Consider the following 26,591-nt stretch of genomic DNA (forward strand, 5'->3'; position numbering starts at 1 on the left):
CAAATTTACTGTTTACTAGTCTCCCATAAAGTGTTTAGATGTCGTCTAGGGAGAGCTGAAAACGTCTTTAGGAGTATAGAACAATATGTTTGTGATATGTATGAGCACTTTATATATGACAGACCGGTGATCGGCAATTTTCATTAACTTGGCTTCTTAGTTACTAGCCTTGAAGTTCAAAACAACAATAAAGAAATGCGGCAAGATATCTTACAACAGAGAAAAGAATGTTTACCTTAGGAATACGAATTTAGAAATTAACAATCTAAAAACGGGGTGGATAAAAGGGGAGAGGTAAGCATCTTTGGAGACCCGGAATCCAGGGCGCAGTGGGTGGTGGGCAGAGGGCTATAGCCTCTGAAAAATTGCTATCGAATGTCTTTTTAAAAACGACTCACTTTATGGCGCTACCCGGATGTAAGCTTGTGTGGAGAATGTCTACTAGAACCCAGGCCTTTAAAGGTTCTTGCGTAGCCGTCATGCTTAGCGGCAGTTGACTTGAGAAATCGGCTGTGTTTTGTATTTTCATGCAGTACGAAACTAGTCCGGTTTTATTGAATTATAATCGCAAAGCATGCCGGTTGCGCAAGGGCCTTTAATATTACGTGTACATAAACATGCCTAGGCCTAGATATTTTTTGTAGTGTTTTTTAACATCGGTTCGGGGTATATTTGGAGAATTGTCGTTTCTTTGAAGAAACGTCTCTCGCATAGAACGTAGGAATAGACAAGAGGCGCAACAAAGAATGCAAGGGGGTTTCTCACACCTCAATTTCATTAACCTAAAATCTGTTCAAAACTTTCGGGGATAAACAATTAACAAATCAAATTACAAAACATTGTTTAACTTCTACGATGTTATGGAACACTTCAAGAGTCGAAAGGCCAACATGAAACATGGAATAACATTATACAGTAGGTATAGTTATGGCTATGAAAAGGGTGTGCAGGAGAAACGCGAGGGGCAAATCACTCCAAGAAAATCTCGTATACCTTTGGTTGAAATCCTTTCCTGGAAATCTAAGAATTCCTGGAAATGCTTTTGTTTTCGTGGAAATCTCGTAGGTTATTTTCAAGAGTGAATTAGTGCTCAGAGAAATACATATTTGGGTGGGGTGTGCAGGTGTGCAAGTTTTAAAAAGGGTGTGCAAGTTTTAAAAAGGGTGTGCAGGAGAAACGCGAGAGGCAAATCACTCCACGAAAATCTCGCACACCTTTGGTTGAAATCCTTTCCTGGAAATATAAGAATTCCTGGAAATGCTTTTGTTTTCGTGGAAATCTCGCAGGTTATTTTCAAGAGTGAATTAGTGCTCAGAGAAATACATATTTGGGTGGGGTTTAAAGGAATACTTGGGTTTGGTGGGAAATGGGGCCAGTTTGTAGAAGGAAGAAAAGGATGAAAATATCGACTTTTAAGGTATTTGGAAAACTGCAGAGTGACCAATACGTTGAATGTTTTGCTTCATGCCCACTGCTTTAATAATGAGGGATAGAAGCAATGTACTGCAGATGGGGCACGCTTGGTGGCTGTTTCAGGGGGATGGCAGTCCCATTTGAGAGAGCCGATGGATCGATAAAGTAGGGTACAGTGCTGTTGGATAACATGGGTATGTTGCTATGGAGGACAGTCGGGGAGGGGGTTCGGGAGAGGGTTTAGGAGAGAGGTTCAGGGGGGGTTCAGGAGAGGGGTTCGAAGGGGGCTCGGGAGGAGGGTTTGGGTGGGGTTCGGGAGGGGGCACTTGATCATGGACGCTTAATTTTCTAGTCATTTGATGGTGCTTGCATAGGCTGTGCAAAGGCAGAAACATGGAAATAATATGGAAATGAGACTTGAATTGTGTTTTCAAACGAGGCATTACTATTCATTTCAGTTGGCCTAAGACGCTGGTCAAATTTTTAAAATGGCCTTAATTACCTGAAAATTAAAACATTTTAACTTAAAACACCTTGAATTCAAAACTTTTCAACTTAAAACAAAGTTAAGCAAAGGATAATTTATAAAACTTCGGAAAGTTTAGACAAACGTCGTACATTTGAACTGAAGAATGGTCAACGGATTTCTTCTTTTACAAAAATTCAAACCAAACTAATATTAACAAGAGTCGATAAAGAGTTCTGAGAAAGGGTTGTGAACTGGAGGGGGGCATTTAGTGGTCCACTGCAGATCATAAACCGAAAGTAATATAGTCGGGGGCGCTCTCCAAGGACACTTTTGCGGTAACGCATAAATAAGGGGGTTTTCTTTCGATACTTTTTAGGTAGGGTCTACAATTGGAGTTTTAATTAAAATATTTGATGCATAGGGTCAAGGGGCAACCTGTAACGAAAATGCTTTAGAAGGAATCCATTTCATGGCTTTTCTGTTTCAAGTACTATACTGATCCCGCTGGTATTCCAAGACAACAAAATTAAATCACAAAGGGATTCAGTTTTGGTATCAAGACAAAATACCATTCCCTAAGGGTGCAGTTTAAAGACCCGAAACCCCCCAAGTGACCAGGTTTCTATAAGCGCAGGAATCTGTCCGGTTTAAAACTTGGTAGAAACCGGTTTAAAGCTTATATCAGAGGCAACGTGACCAAATTTCTGTAGTTTGTACGGTCGTTAGAACTGCTAACGAGAAGCTGACACGATTTGAGCTGTACTGCAATCTGATTGGTTCAGGTTAAGCTACTTGTACGTTGATTGGTTTAGAAAGAGCTACAACCACACTTCCTTTAAGGAGCATATCAAATAAGAATGTTAGTAGAACAGCACACGAAACTATTTTATTCAAACAGTTAAAACGTCTAAATAAAAAAGGTTAACACGGTTTAAATAATGCTAGATGTATCTATTTAGGCCTTGACAGAGTTTCATTTAGAGCTAGGGCAAAACGTTGTCAAAATTTGCGGAATTAGAGAGCAGTACCAGGGCAGAGCCGTCAAAAGTGCGGGTGTAACGGGGCAGCACAATCTTAATTTTGAATTAAGGAAATTGCGCAGCAAAGTAAACAGTTTCAATTTCTACAGTCTCTTTGGAGCAACATGAGCGCATTGCCACGTCTCCGCTAACCCCCGGAAAAGAGGTTGGCAAGCCTAAGAAACTGTTGAGATTTCTTCAAAATTTCAGGGGGAAAGCTCATGATTCAAATTCAACAAGATATTTAATATAATAAATCTTTGATAATGTTTAAGAATAAACAATTTGTCACGTCTCTGCTAACTTCGCGGAAAAGAAGCTGGAAAACCAAGGAAACTGTTGATATTTCTTCAAAATTTCAGAGGGAAAATTCATGGTTCAAATTCCACAAGTCATTCGTTATAACAAACTTTCCATTATATTTTATAATAAACATTATGTTTCATAACTTTGAAACTAACCATACACGGATACCAAGCAATCGTTTTACGAAAACAAACATTCCTTTTAACTGTAACCGTCTTTATTTTTTCGTGAACAAAGCTTTCAGCTCGGCCAGACTTTCGAACAAATTCTTGGCAAATCGCTCCGAATTTGTGTTTGGCGAAGAGACTTTCGAGGAAATGTGGAAGTAAATTATCCGGTCGTCAGGTACCATGTATGAAATGCCGTAGCCATCATCCGCAACAGGGCCAAAGCCGCCACCTGGACTAATCTGAGTGGATGGGGAAAGCAAAATTAGGGGAAATGAGAGAAGATCTGGGATAGAGCAACCGTTAAAAGTAAGAACTAAGGTTATACATATAGGCATAGGTAAGGGAAAGGGCTATGGGCAAAAGAAAGGTGAAAGGTTACAAATATAGGCACAGGCAAGGTGAAAGGTGAAAGGTTATACATATAGGCATAGGTAAGGTGAAAGGTGAAAGGTTACACATATAGGCATAGGCAAGGGAAAGGGCTATGGGCAAAAGAAAGGTGAAAGGTTACAAATATAGGCATAGGCAAGGTGAAAGGTGAAAGGTTATACATATAGGCATAGGCAAGGTGAAAGGTGAAAGGTTATACATATAGGCATAGGTAAGGTGAAAGGTTATACATATAGGCATAGGTAAGGTGAAAGGTGAAAGGTTACACATATAGGCATAGGCAAGGTGAAAGGTGAAAGGTTATACATATAGGCATAGGTAAGGTGAAAGGTGAAAGGTTACACATAAAGGCATAGGCAAGGGAAAGGGCTATGGGCAAAAGAAAGGTGAAAGGTTACAAATATAGGCATAGGCAAGGTGAAAGGTGAAAGGTTATACATATAGGCATAGGCAAGGTGAAAGGTGAAAGGTTATACATATAGGCATAGGTAAGGTGAAAGGTTATACATATAGGCATAGGTAAGGTGAAAGGTGAAAGGTTACACATATAGGCATAGGCAAGGTGAAAGGTGAAAGGTTACACAAATAGGCATAGGCAAGGTGAAAGGTGAAAGGTTACAAATATAGGCATAGGCAAGGTGAAAGGTGAAAGGTTACACAAATAGGCATAGGCAAGGTGAAAGGTGAAAGGTTACAAATATAGGCATAGGCAAGGTGAAAGGTGAAAGGTTACACAAATAGGCATAGGCAAGGTTAAAGGTGAAAGGTTACACATGTAGGCATAGGCAAGGGAAAGGGCTATGGGCAAAAGAAAGGTGAAAGGTTACAAATATAGGCATAGGCAAGGTGAAAGGTGAAAGGTTACAAATATAGGCATAGGCAAGGTGAAAGGTGAAAGGTTACAAATATAGGCATAGGCAAGGTGAAAGGTTACAAATATAGGCATAGGCAAGGTGAAAGGTGAAAGGTTACACATATAGGCATAGGCAAGGTGAAAGGTGAAAGGTTACACATATAGGCATAGGCAAGGTGAAAGGTGAAAGGTTACACATATAGGCATAGGCAAGGTGAAAGGTGAAAGGTTACACATATAGGCATAGGCAAGGTGAAAGGTGAAAGGTTACAAATATAGGCATAGGCAAGGTGAAAGGTGAAAGGTTACACAAATAGGCATAGGCAAGGTTAAAGGTGAAAGGTTACAAATATAGGCATAGGCAAGGGAAAGGGCTATGGGCAAAAGAAAGGTGAAAGGTTACAAATATAGGCACAGGCAAGGTGAAAGGTGAAAGGTTACAAATATAGGCATAGGCAAGGGAAAGGGCTATGGGCAAAAGAAAGGTGAAAGGTTACAAATATAGGCACAGGCAAGGTGAAAGGTGAAAGGTTACACATATAGGCATAGGCAAGGGAAAGGGCTATGGGCAAAAGAAAGGTGAAAGGTTACAAATATAGGCACAGGCAAGGTGAAAGGTGAAAGGTTACACATATAGGCATAGGCAAGGGAAAGGTGAAAGGTTACACATATAGGCATAGGCAAGGTGAAAGGTGACACATATAGGCATAGGCAAGGGAAAGGGCAGTTGGAAGGTGAATTGATTTGCAACAGTTGCGAAGGAAGGTTAAGCTGATGGACAGGGTCAAAATCGAGACGAAGGATTGGGAGTGCAAAGGCTATACAGACGAGTAGAGGTCAGAGGAGAGCGAAAAGGTCAGCAGAAAGTACAAAGGTTATAGAGAATGGCAAAAGTCAGGGGCAATACTGGAATCAAGACAAAGGGCCAAAGGCTAATCACAGATCACAATGATTAGGGGCTGTGCAGTGCCAAGGTCAAAAGATAATAGAAAACTTATCCACACATCATGATTTGAGGAAAGGTTAAAGGTTAAAGGAAAGAACAGGATAAGGGCAACTATGTAGGAACAAGAGAAAGGTCAAGCAAAAGATGAGAAATGTAAAGAGACGTTTAAAACGTTGCACAGAAAGGCCAAGAGCAGGGACACAAGTATAGTGAAGGCAAAGTGAATAGGTCAAGTCACATACTAAATGCGATGAAACTGTATAATGCAAGCCCGTCTTTAAAAATCAAAACAGTGCCGGAATACTTTAAAGCTTACCGTTTCTCTAACTTCGGGAATTCCAATGTCAAATCCTCTATTCATTTGTTGTTGTGGTTGCTGACTTGTTGACAGTGTCCATGGCAACGTCAGTGCGTCCTGAAGGAATGCGCTATCCTGAAGGAAAAAAGGCACAACTTTATATTATTTGAAGCTCAATTCATAAGCCAATCCAATCAACGGTTTTCCTCAAGCACTGTATGGCAGAGGGACAAACTTTGCCAGAATGACCTCTGGCCTAGCCAGGCTGGAAAACCTGCATATGCTCGCAGCCACGCTAGATTTCTTGTGCTTGCAGTTTATCCACAATAACAATCAAGTCAGGTCTATTATACTTTAGTAGTGTATATATAAGCTCCGTTTCTGGCAACTCAAATGCCTTTGCTCGCAGGTCGCAGCTGATAGTGTGTTGTTGCTCACAGCTCTATGCCTAGCCGAAAACAAACATGGCGGCCTAGTTGATGATACATCTTAATGCCATGTCCTGAGTTCGTGATTTTTCAGATTGTCTTGCCTACATGGTTAGGTAAAATTGGGCAAAGGAAGGCGTAGTACTTCATGTAAAATTCAGTTCAGTATCCAAATTATCCTGTAACTGAGCACTCTAATCGATCAAATATTGAACCCAGCATATGACCATAGCAACATGACCCATCACCATAACAACATATAGTATAAACCTATGTCATCATCAATGGCATAAAATGGCCTCTTCGGCATAATACAACCATTTGTAATATGTTTCGTTTGGCATAATGCGACCTTTGACATAATATGACCTCTGAACCAACAAAAAATTTATGTAATACGACCTTTAGTAAACAAAATATGAGCTTTGACATATATGACCTCTGACATACATGACCTTTGACAATATGACCTCCTGAAATACACGACTTTTGACAATATGAACTTTCATATCCATAACCTTTGACACAACAAAACCTTAAGATTATAAGCAAATAATATACTTACATATCCTTGACCTCGGCTCACAACTAGTAGCGAAAAAAGATGGCGATCGATGCCCTTGCCGCTCATTCCATCTCTGTAGCATTTCTGATATGAAAACAAAAGACAATCTTCAAAAGGTTAAATCTATGGGTTGGGTTGATTGAGCAGTTGGTTGAATGTGTGCAGTATGGTTTCTTAATATGTTTGTAATCTCAAGGTTAGTTTCTTACAGGGATGTAAATTGTGGGATTTTTGGGACAGTGGCGGACACCTGGGGGCGAAAGGGGGCGAAAGAGGGCGAAAGGGGCGAAGGGCAGGTGGTTACCCTCTTTGCCAAAATTTCTAGAAAACAATGGTCTTTTGTTCTAAAATAATGGAAAATATGAGGTCATCTTACCAAAACAGCAGGGTTGCCCCTTCAATATTTGGTCAAATGTTGGCCGCTGTTTTGGGAGGGTGAAGGGAACAAATTTCCGACTGACAACAAGCAAATTGTAATTTTGTTCTAAAACTGTACTAAGCCTTTACTAACATAACATTAAAAGTATACGGTTCTGTCATTTTATTTTAGAATTGAGAGATTTCTCGGCATTTATCAATATCATTTTGTTACGTAAATAAACATTTGCGACATAAATTCTGATTAATCTTAAGCTTCCGACTTATTCAAAAATTTCAAAAATTGGGGGGGGGGCATCTCCATTCCCCTGGCATTTACGTACCTGGTTTCATTTCAAGAGAAATTTTTGCACTCCAAGATACATAATGAAGTCTGAGAAATTAAAATAACTCTAAACTAACCTGGTGAACTCTTGCCGCCTTTTGGATGAGTTTGACTTTCTCCTCTCGATCCATTTCCGGGTTTTCTAGAGATCTGGGGAACAAACAAAGGGAATCTTAGTTTGCATGGCGTCAAAACAGAGATTCATAACGTCACAAACAAAGCTCCAAGAGGTCACAAACAGAGCTTCGTGACGTCACAAACAGAGCTTCATGACGTCACAAACAGATCTTTATGATGTCTCAAACAGAACGCATATGCATAAGGACAAACAGAAGCTTTGGGAAAACAATACTTTTTGCACAATATGACCTTTATCCAGCATGACCTTCGGCGAAACATGACCTTTTGGAAAACACGACCTTTTGGAAAACACGACCTTTTGGAAAATATGACCTTTTGGAAAACATGACCTTTCGGAAAATATGACCTTTTGAAAAATATGACCTTTGGCAAAACTTGTCTTTTTGGAAAACATGACCTTTGGCAAAACTTGTCTTTTTGGAAAACATGACCTTTGGCAAAACTTGTCCTTTTGGAAAACATGACCTTTGGCAAAACATGACCTTTTGGGAAACATGAACATTGACACAAGTAAACACTGACTCCTTAAGCAACTTACCAACTATAAAAACAAACAGTTTTATCTAAGAACAAACAAACAAACAAACAAGATTTAATCTATGATGAAAATTATGCATTGTCTATTCTATCTATTGAAAAAAAAAATTTTTGACATAACAAAACGCTAATTTACCAGCAAAAGAAATTAACAGCACTCTTAAAGCTTTTATCTAAGATGAAAATTGTGTATGTTGAAAACTGCAAAATCTATTCGTATTGTTGAGTGTTTCACATGTTACTTACAAAATAAAGTCTTTCATTTCTCCAGATAACGCCCGAATGGTTTCAGTTCTTCCATGCAGAAACAGTCTTGTCATGCAAGATTCGTAAGTAAGGGCAAATTTTCCATTGGAATCTTTGTAATATGCCAGTTGCATAGCGATTTGGATGAAAGCGTCTGGGCTCATCTGAAAGATTCGATAACAAGGAGTTTTGGATTGGCAGATGAATAGGGGGAGTGAAGAGGCGGCAGACTTTAACAGGGATGGGTGGGGGAGAGGGTGTGTTGGGGTTTTAAAGGGTGAAGAGACAGGGAATGAGAAAGTAAGTATGAAAAGGGGAATGACAAGGGGTTAAGGATTTGTAGAGGAATGTGAACAGGGGTTTCGGATTGGCAGATGAATAGGGGGAGTAAAGAGGCGGCAGACATTTAAGGAGGTGGGTAGGGGAGAGGGAGTGTTGGAGTACCAAGGGGGAAGAGACAGGGAATGAGAAGGTAAGTATGAAAAGGGGAATGACAAGGGGTTAAGGATTTGTAGAGGAATGTGAACAGGGGTTTCGGATTGGCAGATGAATAGGGGGAGTAAAGAGGCGGCAGACTTTAAAAGAGATGGGTGGGGGAGACGGTGTGTAGGAGCCCAAAGGGGTGAAGAGAAAGCGATAGGAAGATGAGAAGGGAAAGGGGAATAACATGGTGTTGTAGATTTGTAGATGAATAAGTCTTGGAAGGGAGTAGAATAGGAAGGGGTGTGACAAAAGAAAAGAGCGAGAAAGGAGAGGAGTGTAAGATAAGTTGGGGAAAGAGGGGACGAGAGGGGGAAATGTGCACGTAGAGGTATTTCGAGTGAGTGGGGGAAGTAGTGGAAGGAGATAGGAAAAGGGTAGATGAGAGGGGCAAATAAAAGAGAAGGCAAAAAGGGATGAAAGAAGGTTGAGATGGAAAGACAGAAAAAAGAGGGAAAATAACAAAAACAAGTGAGAGCTGAAACAGAAAAACGGGGCAAAGGAAACGGGAAGGGGTAAGGGAAAACAGTGATGAAAAAGGGGTGTAACCATAAAAAGTGAAAAACTGACTTGCTTAGTCTGTGAGATTTGCTGTGGTAATGCCAAATAATTTAAAGATGTGTAGCTTACCTGACAAGAATCAAAACATTCTTTTCAATTTTGGTTTTGATAAAGACAACGCTGCTTGGGTTCAGTAGTATTGAAAGGATCTCGTATAGGTGTATAGAAAGACACCTGCGAGTTTAAAATACTCCCTTCTCCTTAGGGCTTGACAACGGGTTTACAGTAGGTTTTGTCGTTCGTTCAGGGGGCTGTGTTGAAAAAGTTTCTTACCTTGCATGTCTTGATGAATCCTTTTCCAAATGCACTGTGATTTACAACCACGATCTGCAAATCTTTGTTATTCTAAAAAATAGAAACAAAAAAGGTCAGGTCAAGGGTGAAAAGGGCTGGGTGGCGTTAGAAAAATTAGGTAACGGAAGGGAAACGAGCCGGGACAGGAAAGATAAACAATAGAAGTAAAAGACGAAAAAGTGTCACACTGGATGCCAGAGTCTCCATTATTTGGTCTCAGAAATACAGTCTAAATTTAGGTTCAGAAATATTTATTTAAAATCCACTCAGACTTCTTCGCCAACCTATCCAGCAGAGGTGGAAAAGGTATCGGAACCTGGGAACATAGTTCCCAGAAATTTTTCTAAATAAAAATGTAGCAGAAAGTTTCACAGAAAATTTTTGAAGTGTTAAAGTAAATGTAAAAATCTGGTGACAAATGTCAAGTCAAATTAACAGAAAGTATTATTTTCAACTCGCCTGTGAGCAGCTAAATTTGAGCTGCCAAAGGACTGTGGGAATTAGTCTCTTTCCAATGGAAAGAAATGCTTGGTGCAAATTATTTACATTCACCATCTCACAGAAATCTTAGCCACTCACGATCAGAATTTTTTTAGCAGCTGAGCTTTCAAGACAAACCATGATTAAAACTGAGAATAATATAGAGACTGGAATCTACTTTTACAGAAAACATTTCTGACACCATGGTGTGAGCAGCATTGATCATAAGTTAATATGCTTAGTTAAATTAATTTGTTGCATGCTAGGACTCAATTTCAACCACATATTGCTTCTCACTTGTCAAAAGATTAGGCAAAGCCTTCTCCATAAATTGCACCATACAATTCAAATGATTTTGCCCTAACTCTTCTGAAACTATGTTTGGAGATTTTTGCATGGATTTTCCATCATGATGATTGATTTAATGAATCAATTTCTAGTTAAAGTTGATTTCTTTCTTATGTGCATTTATGCATTAAATAAAGGCATATCTAATATGTTGAGAATGACTGTTTTGGAACAATAGTCAAGATCTCCGATGTTAAATGACACTGATTATGTTAAGAAGTTGATTGCCTGATAATTTTATGCATTCGATTTAACCTTCTATAGAAATACTTCGAGAGAAAAAAAAACAAATTAAGCATCAAAATAAAAACAGATTGAACATTCAAATGAGAAGTATCATACTTCTTAAAACTAAGTTTGCCCTCTTTTATATATCAACCAAGTATAGAGATATAGGCACAAACAGAAAGTTTATTTGTCTACCCCCTAAATCTTGCAGAAAGTTTTGAGCCAGATTCTTAGGTTCCCAGAAAGAAGAAAATTTTTTCCACCTCTGCTATCCAGTCTACCATACCGTATCCCGGTTTCTTGATGCTCTGGTATCCAGGGTCAAAGAGTGTAGGAGAAAACGTACATGAAAAAAGATTAAAATATATTTAAGACAAATTCATACTAATTCAGAATGGCACAAAGGAAAAAACACCAGAAATCAGAAAACGTAATAGATGAAAGAAGGAGACAGGAGCAGAAAGAAGAATAGCTGCTCTCGACTTGGCACAAATTGTTTTCAGGGATGGATGTGACAGGCAGAGTGAAAGAATTCATAAAAGAACATTAGGGAATTAAAATGTTCTGAGAATAGCAATCTAGACGCCGCAAGTCGGTCCACTCGTAACGCGAAAATACGACAATAAATATGAAAAAATTAAAGAAATAGGGAACTCATTAAACTATGTAAGAAATAAGAAATTTACCTTAAGTGCGAAAATTCTAGCGTCTGTGATTATTTTCGTCAAAGGTGGTGTTATGTCCCAGTATAATCTCATTGGTGTTATCTTGGCCTTTGACCTTTTAAAAGTCTTTTCAGTGTAACCGCCAAATGGTTTGCACCTGCCCTGGTCGTTGTATACACGATACAGAAACCTAGATAGAGGAATTAAAAGTTGACATGCTTGACGTGTCCCTGTTTACATAACGTACTAACAAGCTTCATGCATGCAATACATAATGAATTTATAAGCTTTGATTTTCCACCTTTTAAGGAGTGTCGAGTTTAGATCAGCTTATTAAAGGTCAAAAGCTCAAGGGTCACAAGTCAAAACGATTGCAAGGGTTCAAGGTCGAGCGTAAAGGTGAGGTTCAAGTATGACTGGATAAATATTTCGAGTTATCTAGGTTTCAAGTTATTGGGGACTCAAATTATTGGCGGTTGCCCCCCCCCCTCTCAATATTTTGGAGGACAATCGTCTTTCCTTCTATTGGAGAAACATTTCAAGCAATTGAAGTTCAAATTATTGGGGGAGGGGGGGTATTGGGGGCTCAAATTATTGGGAGTTTGAGTTATTAGCAGTTCGAGTTATCGGGATAATCTGTATCAAACAGAGTTCGAATTAAACAGAGTTCGAATTAAACATAGTTCGAATTAAAGAGAGTTCAAATAAAACAGAGTTCGAATCAAACAGAGTTCGAATTAAACAGAGTTCGAATTAAACATAGTTCGAATTAAACAGAGTTCGAATTAAACATAGTTCGAATTAAAGAGAGTTCAAATAAAACAGAGTTCGAATCAAACAGAGTTCGAGTCAAACAGAGTTCGAATTAAACAGAGTTCGAATTAAGCAAAGTTCGAATTAAACAGAGTTCGAATTAAACATAGTTCGAATTAAACAGAGTTTGAGCTAAATAGAGTTGGAATTTAACAGAGTTCGAGTTAAACAGAATTCGAATTAAGCAAAGTTCGAATCAAACAGAGCTTGAATTAAACATAGTTCGAATTAAACAAAGTTTGAATTGAACAGAGTTGCCTGTATCAATACTTCAAAGATCTGTTAGCTCAACTTACTCTTGGGTAAATATGCTTTCCATCATATGTCCGATAACGGGTGCATCCGCCCAGCTATGTTCCGCATTAACACCGACCCGGCCGTCCTCAAACACAATCATGTTGAAACTCTTGTCGTACCAGGCCGACTTTCCATCACCGTGTAAAAGATATTTAGCACGTTCGGATGTGTCCGAGAACTCTTTGTCTTCAAGGATAAGCTACAGAAAATTGCTCTTTTTGTTATGATAATCACGAACTTCAATCTATTGGGAAATGTAAAGTGATAGACAGGCCTGTAGCTACGGAGGTGACAAGTACTGAGGTTTGGACCCTAGTCAGGACATTAATCACGTGATCCTTCACGCTGTAAATAGGCCTAAGTATGCTTTTACGCTTTCGTTTCGTTCGGAGTTCATTACTCAGCTGTAATTTGATACGATATCAATACGTTATCTTGGGATTGTTTTAGCAAATATGTATCATAATGTTTTGTTTATAGTTTGAACACGTTTGTCTCTTTCAGTACTTCACAGGGGGGTGCTCGGGGGGTTACAAAGCCTAGTTTTGAACGGGGACCAGCCATTTTGGTTCAAAATGTGGACCTATAATTACTTTGGGAAACTGCGCTTAATATTATGATAGTCACAAACTTCAATCTATTTCGAAATGTAAATCGATAGGCAGGGCCGTGGCCACGGGGGGATGCTCGGGGGGGAGTTACTAAGCCTAGATATGGACGGGGACGAGCCATTTTGGTTTTAAATTTGGACCCATAGTTACATCGGGAAACTGCGCTTAATATTATGATAGTCACGAACTCCAATCTAATTGGAATGGATAGTGCTAGACAGGGCCTTCGCTACGGGGGGAGGGGGTGTGTGGGGGGCCATGGCCCCTTAGGAAGAAAATTACATTGCAAAAACGAGAAGCTTTTGATATTAGTTAAGATTAGCGTTCATAGCAAGTAGAAAAGGCCTTACCACAAACAGCGCTTCATCAATTGTGTCTATGGAATCCTTGTTACTTCCTTCCACGAAATATTCCTTTCTAACTTTGGCCCAGTGTGTTCTTTCGCTTGATGTCAAAGCGGCGATTTCCAGTTCCGCGTCAGTCGTTGCTAGAAAAGGTAAGTTATCGGTATGATAACAGCCTGTCCACGACCCGCTATAGAGGTTGGCAAAATATTGGCTTGTCAATACATTCAAATGCCATGTGCATTTCTGGGGCCTGAGGCAAATCCCGGACAAAAATAGTTGAGTCTTTTCAAGGAAAGTTGATATTTTCTTTGTTTGCTTTTTTCAAAGCCATTTTCAAATTCTGTACCGCAAAAAATTGTTCAGAAATAACTTCCCCCCCTCCCCTAATTCAATATTGAATGCATGATTTTGAAGTAAAAATGATGAAACTACAAATCCAACATTGCTTCGGGGGAAAGGGGGGCTTCGAATTAACAGGGGTAAGGCAAAGTAGAAAATTACAAAAATTGCATCTTGTCTCAACAATTTTATCCTGGACTGCTTATGACGACATTAAAATTGTGATTGTTACTCAAGTTGTTATAGATAGAAATTTTGTTATAACCTTTCTGGGGCCTCAATCAGCTCGGGGCCTGGAGCAATCACTCCCCCCCCTTGCGTCCTCAATTATCAATTACAGCAAATCACTAGTCAGCAATCAATAATCGCAAACAAAAAGTCAATATTGAAAAATAACAAATCATCAATCAAAGATCGATGATTTAAATATCCAGTGACCAATGATCGCAAGTTACTCACCAAGCATCATAAATCAGTAATGAACAAAAGCCAAAATCATTAATTGCAAACCGCCAAATCAAATCAACAATCGCAAATCATAAATCAATTATCGCAAATCATAAATCAATTATCGCAAATCATAAATCAATTATCGCAAATCATAAATCAATTATCGCAAATCATTAATCAACAATCGCAAATCATTAATCAACAATCGCAAATCATAAATCAATTATCGCAAATCATAAATCAATTATCGCAAATCATAAATCAATTATCGCAAATCATAAATCAATTATCGCAAATCATTAATCAACAATCGCAAATCATAAATCAATTATCGCAAATCATAAATCAATTATCGCAAATCATAAATCAATTATCGCAAATCAATAATCACAAATCAATAATCGCAAATCAAAAATCGCAAATCAATTATCGCAAATCAATAATCGCATATCACAAATCAAAGAGAGCAGCTTACGTTTTATTTGCTCTGAATCTTTTTTGATCCACTCAATTTGGCTCTCGAGATCCAAAATTCCCAGCGGTACACCATGGGCATCAACAATGTACATTTTGTAATAATGGCCTTTTGAGAATACAACGATGTGCTGAAATACGATCAATAAGGCATTAAATAAGAATGCTACTTTAATAGAGATGCCATGTCCTGGCACAAGAAGATAGAGTACCGAAGTATGACGTCACCAAAAGTCTTTATTCAGAATTTCTTATATATTTGTAATTTGGACCACATAATCTGAAAGAACAGCATCAAATACCCCTGTTGAAAATTGAATAAAGTTAGATATGTTCAAATTTGGCGAGATATGGCCAATGAAAGATTTGAAGTTTGCTAACAGATTACTGTTATTTTGGCCTGGTACATAAAGTGCTGTAGCATATTTTAAAGAAGGCAAAATTCACGATAAAGAAGAAAACTTTTGGCTGATAGAATTTTGAAAATGTAAAAAAATTCGACATTTTGCAATTAAATGTGGAGATGGACTTACAAAGGCCTTTACAGCAAGTCAAATAGACAGGAGATTTCCCGCAACCACCAAGAAAACCCATCCGTCCCCCAACACCACACCCAACCCACACCAAATCAACCACGGTGACCAAAAAACATCCCCATGGCTAACCCAGCACACATCAAGCAAAAGGCCAAAGAAAATGAAAGCTGCAAATTGAAAACTAACATTTCAATTGTAAATAAAACATGAAATAAAAATATTTTTTTGACAGTTGCTGACCATAATTGAACATGCCGTACCTTAAAGAATAAAATGTGAAATTTTCGTTTCAGTATCTTGCATAGTTTTAGAGAAAATTGCATTCATACAAAGATTAATCAAGATTTTGGTTTCAAATACAAAATCAGAAATCGAAGGGTTTACTTTGTACGGTTGAGATATTACAAAAAACTATGAAACTAAGGAACTAGGAGAAGTCAAAATTATCAATTAGAAAATCAACGACACCAGAAAAACAGGTTTTTGGGACATTTAAAAACACTTTTGAGTTCTTTAATGCCGCTGAAAGTTTGAGCTTACAAAGTTTTTAAGGAAATATATCAAGCTGCAAATTGAAAACTAACATTTCAATTGTAAATTGAACATGAACCAAATATTTTTTTGACAATTGCTGACCATATTTTAACTTGCCGTAAGGAAGGAAAATACTGTCACACGGAAGCCACGACGGAACAGAGCAAAGAGCCTCCAAGAACACCAGCAGGGCAGCCACCCCCACAAGAGAATTCCCCCGGGAAGATCATAGCATTTGCGCCATTTCGGATCAAGCTTACCTCTGAACCGTGGGTATGTTTTAATTCATCGATTTCTTCACCTGGGATTCTAGAAAGCGTAACAAAATGAAAATATATTTTCAAATTAAAACAATCACTTAAAAATGGATGAGATTTTTAGGCAAAGACCTCACGAAAACTTGACAAGTCTTTCAAAATGGCGAAACATTCTATACGAAGAAGCATGCATAAAAAATGGTAATTTCAATCTTTATTAGAATCAACCCCCGACTATTTGGTAACCCAGGGTACACGATAAAACAGCATGTTACCTTGATGTGCCAAAAGTCCTCTCATATTGCCACATGCACAGCGGAATTGTGTCTCTGATAACAAGTGGCTCGAGTTCCTCTGTCTCGATTTGACGTTTGAATTCGAGGAGGAAAAACAAAATACCGGCCGCCCTTGAAGTTTGAAGTCGACTTGGAGTCCAACCGCTTTGGTCGAGGCAGTAATAGTTGCTGTTAATTGTTATTGGCGAACGACCCATTAAATAGACGTACTTCTCCCTAGAAAAGATTATAGGCAATGTGGTTACAGAGTGGTAACTCGTAGTTACAACTAGTAACCAATTTCAACATATCCACCAGACAGGCACAAAATAAACAGACGTACTTTTCTCTAGAAGAGATTATAGGCAATGTGGTTACTGTGTGGTAACTCGTAGTTACAACTGGTAACCAAATTTAACATATCCAAACAGACGTACTTCTCCCAGGAAGGGATATTGGATGGGCGATACAGATTGACGTCGTGTAACAATGGTGAGGTTACTCGCAGTAACAGCAGGTTACCATCAAGTTACATACAATGTAATTACAACTTGTAAACGTTAGAATATCAAAGATTCTCAATTTTCTGGCAGTATTAAGCTTTGATATTTGAAATAAAATTGCTGATTTCTTACGGCAATAATGTGTTTACAGTGTGGTAACTCAAAGTTACAACTGGTAACTATTCGTACATTAGCGATTCATCGCTCAAGCTAGTATAAAGCTAGAATATTGGATATGGTTGTAATCGCCGCTTTTAAACATTGAGCAATGTGTTTACAGTGTGGTTACTCACATTTACAACTGGTAACCGTAAATGGTAAATATTATTTATATTAATACACTGAAATATTAACAAGTACTGAAATACAACAAGTAATACACCACAATGCGCTAATTCGTTTGGCCTTTAAAGTCCAATATCATACTCACGCCAGGCCCATGTCACGCCCATCTTCATTTAAGCTAAAACAACTGAAACTGCTTACCCCCTGAGCCTAACCTTACCCCCTTATCATTTGGATCTTACTGAATATCTCTATAGCATTGATAAAAATTACGGGGGATATACAACTTACCACCAATCAGTATGATAATTGGTGGCCCACCATGATTTCAAGTGTAGAATCCGTTGCAATTTTGGGCCAGTCGTTTCGAGGAATTCCTGGAAAAGAAACCATAGTGAAGGAAACTAAAACGAGGTCAAAGGTCATTCGCCTGCCAAAGTGGCATTGTTTTACAATGCACAGTATGATACTTCATACTACAGTACTTAGAAATAGGATACGACTGTGTATATGACGCTATAAGATCCGATACAGTACAATACATTACAATACAATACAATACAATACAATACAATATAATACAATACAATGCAACACAAGACACGACAATACAATACAATACAATACGATATAATACAATACAATACAATACAATACAATGCAATATAATACAATACAATGCAACACAAGACACGACAATACAATACAATACAATACAATACGATATAATACAATACAATACAATACAACACAATACAGTACTACACAATACAATACAATACAATAGAGCATAACATGTTGGTGGAAATACTATGCAAACAATAAAATATAATACAATATCGTACAATACATACAATACAATTTACTGCATTTAGAAATACATACATAAATGCTAGAAAAATTACCACATAATATCACATATCGCAGTACAATAATATCAAATTTTTCTTACACACCTTGGCATCTTTTTCCATTTTGGCATATTGTTCAGCGTCCAGCAATGGTTTGACAGACTTGAGAAAACCCTGAACTGTGTTCTTCAAGGGCGGCACATTCATTCTTGGCAAGCTATTTTGATAGCTGTAGAGACGGGGGTGCTTACCGCTCACAAGACGCACAAACAATCCCCAGAAAATGGTAACCAGACTCTGTGACCTGGGGGGTTGGTCTGTTAAAAAAATTGGGGATGAATATTTCAGTAAACATGAAAACACAAGACTTTAAGCTTTGAGCAGATAACTACAGATAACCAAAAGCTGATGAAGATAACTCTAGTGAAGACTGAAGAAGACTAATCAAGACTCTAAAGCATGTAAGAAAAAGATTAAAAAAGATCGATAAAAATCTACTGCAGTAATTGATGAAGACTCTACTGCAGTAAGATGAAGATTGAAGAAGATTGATGAAGACTTACTGCAGTAAGATGAAGATTGAAGAAGATTGATGAAGACTTACTGCAGTAAGATGAAGATTGAAGAAGTTGAAGAAGATTGATGAAGACTCTACTGCAGTAAGATAAAGATTGAAGAAGATTGATGAATATTGATGAAGACTTTCCTGCAGTAAGATGAAGATTTAAGAAGATTGATAAAGATTGATGAAGTCTCTACTGCAGTAAGATGAAATTAAAAAAGACTGAAGACGGATTTTGACGTTTGGTGAAGATTGATTAAGCATCTAATGAAGAAGGTTGAGTAACTAGTGAAGTCTGGTTACGACTGAAGAAGGTTGATGAAAGCTCTTAAGAAAACTGAAGAATAAAGAAGAAAGTTGAGGAAGATTCCAATAAAGATTGACGAAGAATCTAATGAAGACTGATGAAGGCTGAAGAAGATTGATGAAGCCTTTAACGAAAATTGAAGTAGAAAAAAGAAAGTTGACGAAAGATCTAATGATAATTGATGAAGACTGGTGAAGACTGGTGAAGACTGGTGAAGAGTTCTTGAGACTTACTACAATCTTATAATTATAACAAGGCATAACTAACCGACAATTGAAAGTTGAACTTGAACGAGGTTGATGCAATGAAAACGAGACTAACTCAATGGCATTACTCCAAACGTAAATCTATACTCACATAGCCAGCCTTTCCATGACAACAAGATCCTTAGAAGATACTGCCTCGTGTACAGCAGGACAATGAAGTATATCACAGAGAGAATGATCGATATTACAAACAGCCTCAAGAAGTAGGGATAGCTGTCGTCTAAGTACATGAAGTTGCCAAACATCCACATGTATACGCTAATCATATTAAGTTTTGGATGGTCGATGTACATCACACAGGAGGCTACGATCCAAGCGATTAGGAGGTTGTTCCATGATGTCGGCCAAAGACCGTTCTGGATTTGCTTTCTGTGAAGGGAAGAAATTATTGTTTCAGCAAAATTTTAATTAAAAAGGAGTGATATAAATTTCAGTTACAATAAAATTGAAATGAAACTATACGCATCTTAGAGGGTTTTCTTTGGAGGGGGGAGGGGGGTAGACAAATGTCCGTAGCGGAAAAAGGTATTGTGAGGTTGCTAGCCATTGAATGTTTTCACTTCCTTTAACTTTCCAAGTCAGAAACAGTGTGACCAGATCTAAATTTTGGAATTATGCCAAATTTGTCATAAAATAATGCTAGATTTGCAAAAATTATGCTAAATTTAAAATCAAGGCAATCGAGGCTAGAGGATGCTCAGAATATCAAAAGTGACCAAAGTTTCCATTTGGCCTTTTTGACCCCCAATCTAAAACACAGTGTACTCAACATTGCCATCTTATCTACACAAAAAGGCAATTTAGATCAATGGTTTTGAAATCCAAGTTTCTTAACCCCATGGCCGTCATAAATTGATTTGGCCGAAGAAGCAAAAGTTGGCAGAATTCTGGCAGCATGTTGCAAAAAATCACAAAAAATGCAAAGGAAAATAAATTTTTTACATAGATGATATTCAAATTTGTTTTAGAATGATTTCAAAATTGCAAATAAAGAAACATGAAACAACGTAAATGATAACAGACAATGCAAGATAAAAGTAAATGAAAGCTTTGTAACCTACAAAGCAAATTTTGATTACACTATCACCCCCCGCAATTGTCAAAAATTTAGCTTTTGTGTACTGAATTTAGCTGGCTGAATTTGGCTGCCAACCATAAAATATTTGGCTGCCAACCATAAAATATTCGGCTGCCAACCGTTCCAAACAACTGGCTAAACCCTGAAAGTGGAAAGTCACACATTCTTGTGTAAAGTGTTTCCATTTGGTGGTGATAGACAACGGATCAATGGAAACAGCGATTTTTTAAAAACTATCAAAATTATGCCAGAGTTATGCTAGATTCCTAATTATGCTAGATTTTATGGTAAATGACGATTTTTGGTCAATATTATGCTGAAAGCATTATATTATGCTAGATCTGGTCACACTGGTCTTGAAGGAAAATACTATTTGAAAGCTGAAAGAGACTGGCTGCACCGGGTGATGGGAGACTGACTAAAATCTTACTGAGGGCTTAAGCCCCCTTCAAAGCCCTTTTCCCGAGAAGCCATCCCTGAAAGACACAGGGTTAAGGTGGTAGGTAGTACTGTGATGCAAAAATACAGCATTGCTCACAGGGACGCCAGAGCACATTTGGGGTAGGGGGAGGGGGGTTTCTCTAGACAAACTAACAAACTGTAGAGGGTAGCTTTCCAATCATTATCTTTGATGCCACGACATTAATATCATGCTTCAGAGAAAGTGTGGGGCTTTAGCTCCCATGCCCCAGCCCTCAGCCCCCCCCCCAGCTCTGGCGTGCCCGTTTTATTTCTTGACTTGTCATGCAGATGTCATTAACAGGGACAAAATTTCTGACCCGACCCCTTGTAATGGTGCAAGGAAATATAATGGCATTGGTTTCGAATGCTGGTTTCGAGTTAGCAGGAAGTAAATGAATGCGGAAGAATCTAAACTGATACTAAAGTTGATCACGTGGTTTTTACGCCTACACATTGGTGGCAAACAGCCACAGCTATATCTTTGACTCACACTTTTCTCACCTTTTCGCGCCTTTTCTCAGCGGATTGCGGCCTTCATTATTTACGTGACTTGCATCTTTCAATAGAAATTTCAAGCAGTTTATGGTTTTTGATAGCGTGGATACAACAAAAACATAAATAAAAAGGAGATTCCCGTGTCGAAGTTACGAATATATAGGGTAACGATGTTTTTTTGTGTGAAAACATTTTAGGAAAAACATCATCTGCGATCGCGGTTTTATGTTTACTCTGACCTCGTGTTGCGGCCTAATCGCTCGTTTTAGGCCGTTCGAGGCTTTATCTCTTACCCCCAATTATAAGCCCCTTAAAAATGCTTCAGCAACAGGGCTGTAGGGCTTAGGTGCGAGGATGGCTCAGTTGTTCGAGGCACTGACTACAGACCCAAGGGTCCGTGGTTCGAGTCCCTGGCATGACCAAACTTTCACCCAGAGTGAGTAGAGTTGCCAGCTCTCTGTAATTCCAGGCGTTGAAATCACGAGGTGTGGTTACTTCGAGAGGAAGGACCAGGGCACTGCTCGATGAGCATAAGCTTCTCAGTGTCCTAAAAACTACCTTCGGATGCTAGGTAGCAACAAATACAAATACAAATACAATTTCTACTATAGACCATATCGGAGATCGCGATGCTGACATAAGTGGGGCAAAAACCGCAATAAATACACTGACTGCCTATATCATCAAGATTTTTAAAGTCCTCTGTAGCTCAAACTAGGGGCGGAAACTTGGTCAAATATTTGGAGGCAAGCCTATTGTTTTAATAAATTGACGTCACATTTCCCATTGTTTTGGAACAAAAGACCATTGTCCTCTAACGTATTGGAGGGGCGGTCGCCCCCCTCGCCCCCACAGGTGTCCGCCACTGGCTGAAACAAAGTCTACTGTTCATCAACGATATTCGAATTTTCATTCTAAAAGTATTTCTCTCTATTCTAAAGAAGTTTCACGGCCAAAAAAAATAAAAAATAAACTGTCTAGAACGAAAAAATTTCATCATGGCATCGCGGTTTCTGAGATAGTCTATTGGCTGTGGTTTTCTGCAAAATTTTGGGAAAATGTGAATTTTTCCCAAATGGAAATGGAAAAATTTGGGAGAATTTTGTATTCTGTAATTTTGATAGTAATACACCCCTTTCAACAAATACATGGGTTTAGCAACAAAGCCAGTTCCGATTAGCTGAGATTTGAAATTCTTGCTGTCGATTAAGAATCTTAGAAGCAGATTAAAGGATTGCGTGCATATCAGCCAATCTAAGATGCATTAAACAAAACAAAGTCCATGGAAGCATTCGCTTTGGGAGGTGGGAGAGTGCCTTTATGCATTCATTCATGAGGACAAAAAAGGCATAGTTCACCTCAACAATCTGTTTACAACCTGTTGCTATAGGGGATAAGATGGGCGACAACCCCCCCCCCCCCTCCACCCCCGGGAAAAAGTTGGGTTGTCAAAGCAAGGAGTTTTTTGCCATCTTGGGGAGCTTGGTCGTCAAATTTTCAAACTTGCTGGCAAAGAAAGGATGTTGCACTCACTTTGTTGGCAAGTGGGACTTGGAAACCCCCTTGAGCACCATGGCTTACAAACCAGCTTTTATACTATTTAAACTTTTATACCGTAAGTCCACGAATTAGCCCCCTAAAGCTTATTTATTTTTTATATTTTTGGATGGGGGCTTGTTCAAAGGGGGCTTATAAGATTATTGTAGACATTGAGGAGACAGGGTCGTTTATTTTAGTAGGAATTTCTTTATGACAATTTAATAAATTACTACCAAAAGTATGAATTTGTGGAGGTAATCAATAAAACGCCATAGGCAACCTCAGATGGCAAAAATCATCAAATTGAGGGGTTCAATTCAAGAATTTACAGTAGCAGTGGGGGCTCATTTACAGGAGGGCCTTTTTGACAGTTTATAGTTCTAGGGTGGGGGCTTCTTTGAGGGGAGGGCTTTTTTGAGGGGGGGGGACCAATTCGAGGATTTACAGTAGCCATGACCGAAGGGTTTGAAAATACTTCAGGGGCTGAAGGAAGCACCATTACACAACAGTTGAAAATGTCTCACTCAACCACAGGCCAAATCCTTACACACAGACGGAATCCGGACACACAGACACAGAATGAGACCTCAATGAGACATATGATAGCAAGGTCCTTGACTTGCCACTGTTGACCCCAAATATCTGAATTAACTTCAAGATTGAAATTCACCAGAACGCAAGGGCTCTTAAAAACAGACCAAAGGTTTATTTAATTTGCTTACATGTCTCATATGCAGGAGCGGCCACTTGGTCAAATATTGGGGGGGGCGAGCTAATTGTTTTAATAAGATGACATCACATTTCCTATTGTTTTGGAACAAAAGACCATTGTTCTCTTAAGTATAGGAGGTTGGTTGTACCCCCTTGCCCCCTCCCCCAAGTGTCCGCCACTGCTCATATGCAAAATAGCAATTGATGAGGATTGATGAAGGAAGAGACTGCTCATGTGGCCAATTTTTAACACAATCATCTGATTTTGCACATTTAGAGGTATTTTATAGTGCACTTTTGAGCATAGGCGTAGACTTGCATTTTTTCAGGGGGAGGGGGTTTCAAAAGATTAATGACAATTCCTAATGGCAGCTGCTGATGTCACAGGATAGAAAGTGGATTAGCTAAGGGCTTAAAGGTGATTTTTCCGTGCATTTTTCTTTATCGATGAAGAAGAAACACACAAATGAAATGATTGAAAGTTTATTTTTAAATCATAATCAGTTTCTTTAGGTTGAGATCATCAGTTCTATTTAGGCACCCAAAATGTTTATGCGTGGAACCAATAATATAACAAACTAATCTAAAATTGGTGAAGCACTTCCTTTTTTTCCAGGGGGGGGAGCTCAGCCCCCCTCAGTTTTTGTTAGGAGGGGCTGAAGCCCCAGAGCCCCCCCTGATTTTATGCCTATGCTTTTGAGATACGTGATCAAGATTGAGAAATTCTAAAAATAGACCTTTGTGAGGTCACCTCTTAGGAACACTATTCGGAGTTAATTAATATAGAATTTGGTGACTGTCAACCATTCACATGGGATGAGAAAATTCCCTTTTACCAACAGGAGATAAAAAATGTTATCAAAAGAGAATGCCAATGGTTACATTTCGGTTGCATCAAGTCAACTTGAAATCATAAAAATAATACTTTGCCAAAATTTGCCTATCTCTCACATTCTCTCGTCAAATTTAGATTAAATGTAAAATTTATTGTGCTAATCACCAGTAACACCCCTACAAGGTTAATTTTTTCAAAACAGTATAAATATTTCAAAATTACTATATATATATATCTACCTTTTTAAATCTTTTTGAAAAATCTTTTTAAAAAAACTGTCATAGGCATAAAAGAAAATAAGCTGTGTTGTTTACCTAATAACTTTCTTAAAGGACACTCCTGTTACTTAATTTTTAATTGTTTTCTTTTTTTCAGTATTTTTATTTTTCTAAAGCTGTATATACATTGATTGTTTTCTTTTTTCAGTATTTTTATTTTTCTAAAGCTGTATGTACAAAGTTAAACGCACGCGATTGATAGCCAAATTCTGTGTACACAAGGAACCCACACCTTGAAGATCAAAACACGCTTTTGAAAGTAAATAGTAAATTGTACAAAACAGAACAAAAACACAAACGAAATTGAAACAAAAAGGGATATTTGCAAACCAATTTTAAACTTCTATTATGGACGGTATGTTTTCGAAGAACTAATTTAATACGATACTTTTACTAAACAATGAGGTAGAAATTAAAAATTCTGACCTGGTGCGGAAAGCACATAATTTGAGATCGCAGAAAAGACTCTTGGCAACTCTTGCCTCTTGTTCCACAATACTTGTTCCTTCTTCGTGAAATTTAACATGTGGTTCGGCGATGGCAGCTCTTGCTTCCGCCATACTTGAATGAGTACAGTAACTTTTCCAAGCTTAAGAGGTTCTGACACAGTATTTTCACCAAACAAAGACAGGGTAAGTTTCGAGTAGCTTGGCGTGGGAAGTTGTCCTTCCTTCAGAATTTTGACCAACTCCAGCTGGATATGGTAGCAAAAAACCAACCAGGAGAGTCTTCACAAGGAACAAATATCAGTAGGGTAGCAGCGAAGATCAAAAAACTCAACGGGTAGACCTTCCCAAAGGCCTAGATCGGCATATGGCCTAGGCAGGCTGCGAATGGCTTACCCCTTGCTCCTTTTGATCACTTTATTTGCAACATTCAAAAGATAGTTTGTTACTCTTGATGAAAAATTAATCCACCTTTTTGTTTGAACAGTCAACAGTGATAAAAGAATGAATTGAAACACAAACTCCCCACGCCAGAGATCGTTGTGCGTAGAAGATGGACTTTGTACCCGGCCTGCAATCCAATTCAAGCAATGGCGCCAAAACCCCATAGGCAAATACCCCCAAAATAAGACAAAAACCCCTTTTATATAAAAAACATTTGAGATTCTGATGTAATTAAACCTCTTTTAATATTAAACCTTGTTTTAGAGACAATTTGTTCAAATAAGTCCATCTGATATTTGTCACTTCCTTAACGCTGTCGCGATGGAGGAGCAAGCTTTGACAAACCCACAACAAGCCCACTGTGTGACCCAAAGAATGTCTCAGATTCCCAAACAAAAGAACCAGGAAAAAGGAAGAAAATTCCCAGCCACGGTTTGGAAGAGGTTGCCATGAGGGATGGGTGCCATGTATCACAGAACTGCGTACACTATGGGGTGTGGGGACTGAAGGCAGGTGCGCCGAGAAGGGGGCTGGTGGGCTTTAGCCCCCATTTTTTGCAAAAAATGGCAAATATTAAGTAATAAACTACAAGTTAACCAGGGTGCCGTCCATGTACTTAGGCCCGAAGATCTTCGGCGTACAAGCAGGTTTTTTTCGGCGTTCGGCATGCAAACCATTAAACATTTTTTTGTTTATATACATAAAATTTTCGTTATTTGGCATGCTAAACATGAAGCCATGTACATAGTTAACGTAAAATAAAGACTCAAAAACCACAATTTTCTCTAATAATCAGTTTTTTGTCCAGCGCAATAATGTTTACAGCTTTACTAACTCAACTGCTTTTATATTTTCTGCGTACCTAAACAAATGCCCCGGTTGACCTTCGGCATACAGTTGACATGGAATGCACCCTGGGGAGTAAAGCCTCTTTTTGTACGATTTTAACCCTCCACACTCTTTTTATACCCCCCACTTTTCTCAACGCTCCACGGTGCCTGGTCAAAAGGCATGGGCCTCGAGAAGTGGGGTTTGGAGGCACAAAAGGCCCGTGCT

At 38.6% G+C, this 26,591-nt stretch overlaps 1 protein-coding gene and 1 long non-coding RNA gene across 2 annotated transcripts; one reads left to right on the top strand and one right to left on the bottom strand.

Annotated features, from left to right (window-relative positions):
- Positions 1 to 757: 757 nt before the first annotated feature.
- LOC135690207 (carnitine O-palmitoyltransferase 1, liver isoform) lies at positions 758 to 25,664 on the bottom strand. The gene is made up of 16 exons (XM_065207699.2): positions 25,072 to 25,664; positions 19,339 to 19,616; positions 18,218 to 18,429; positions 17,553 to 17,638; positions 16,474 to 16,710; positions 16,202 to 16,250; positions 14,873 to 15,002; positions 13,612 to 13,748; positions 12,650 to 12,849; positions 11,562 to 11,730; positions 9,799 to 9,870; positions 8,485 to 8,648; positions 7,638 to 7,710; positions 6,858 to 6,941; positions 5,883 to 5,999; positions 758 to 3,616 (listed from the first exon to the last, which is right to left on the bottom strand). Exons 1-16 carry the CDS (start codon positions 25,203 to 25,205, stop codon positions 3,425 to 3,427), a joined length of 2,334 nt encoding a protein of 777 aa, XP_065063771.2. The 5' UTR covers positions 25,206 to 25,664; the 3' UTR covers positions 758 to 3,424.
- On the top strand, positions 4,118 to 4,630 carry LOC148960642 (uncharacterized). The gene is made up of 3 exons (XR_016144830.1): positions 4,118 to 4,184; positions 4,261 to 4,286; positions 4,553 to 4,630. It is a non-coding gene; the product is annotated as an uncharacterized LOC148960642 (long non-coding RNA).
- Positions 25,665 to 26,591: the final 927 nt, after the last annotated feature.

The sequence above is a fragment of the Rhopilema esculentum genome, chromosome 1 (assembly GCF_057945365.1).
Source record: "Rhopilema esculentum isolate cy_ngs chromosome 1, ASM5794536v1, whole genome shotgun sequence".
Taxonomy (NCBI): domain Eukaryota; kingdom Metazoa; phylum Cnidaria; class Scyphozoa; order Rhizostomeae; family Rhizostomatidae; genus Rhopilema; species Rhopilema esculentum.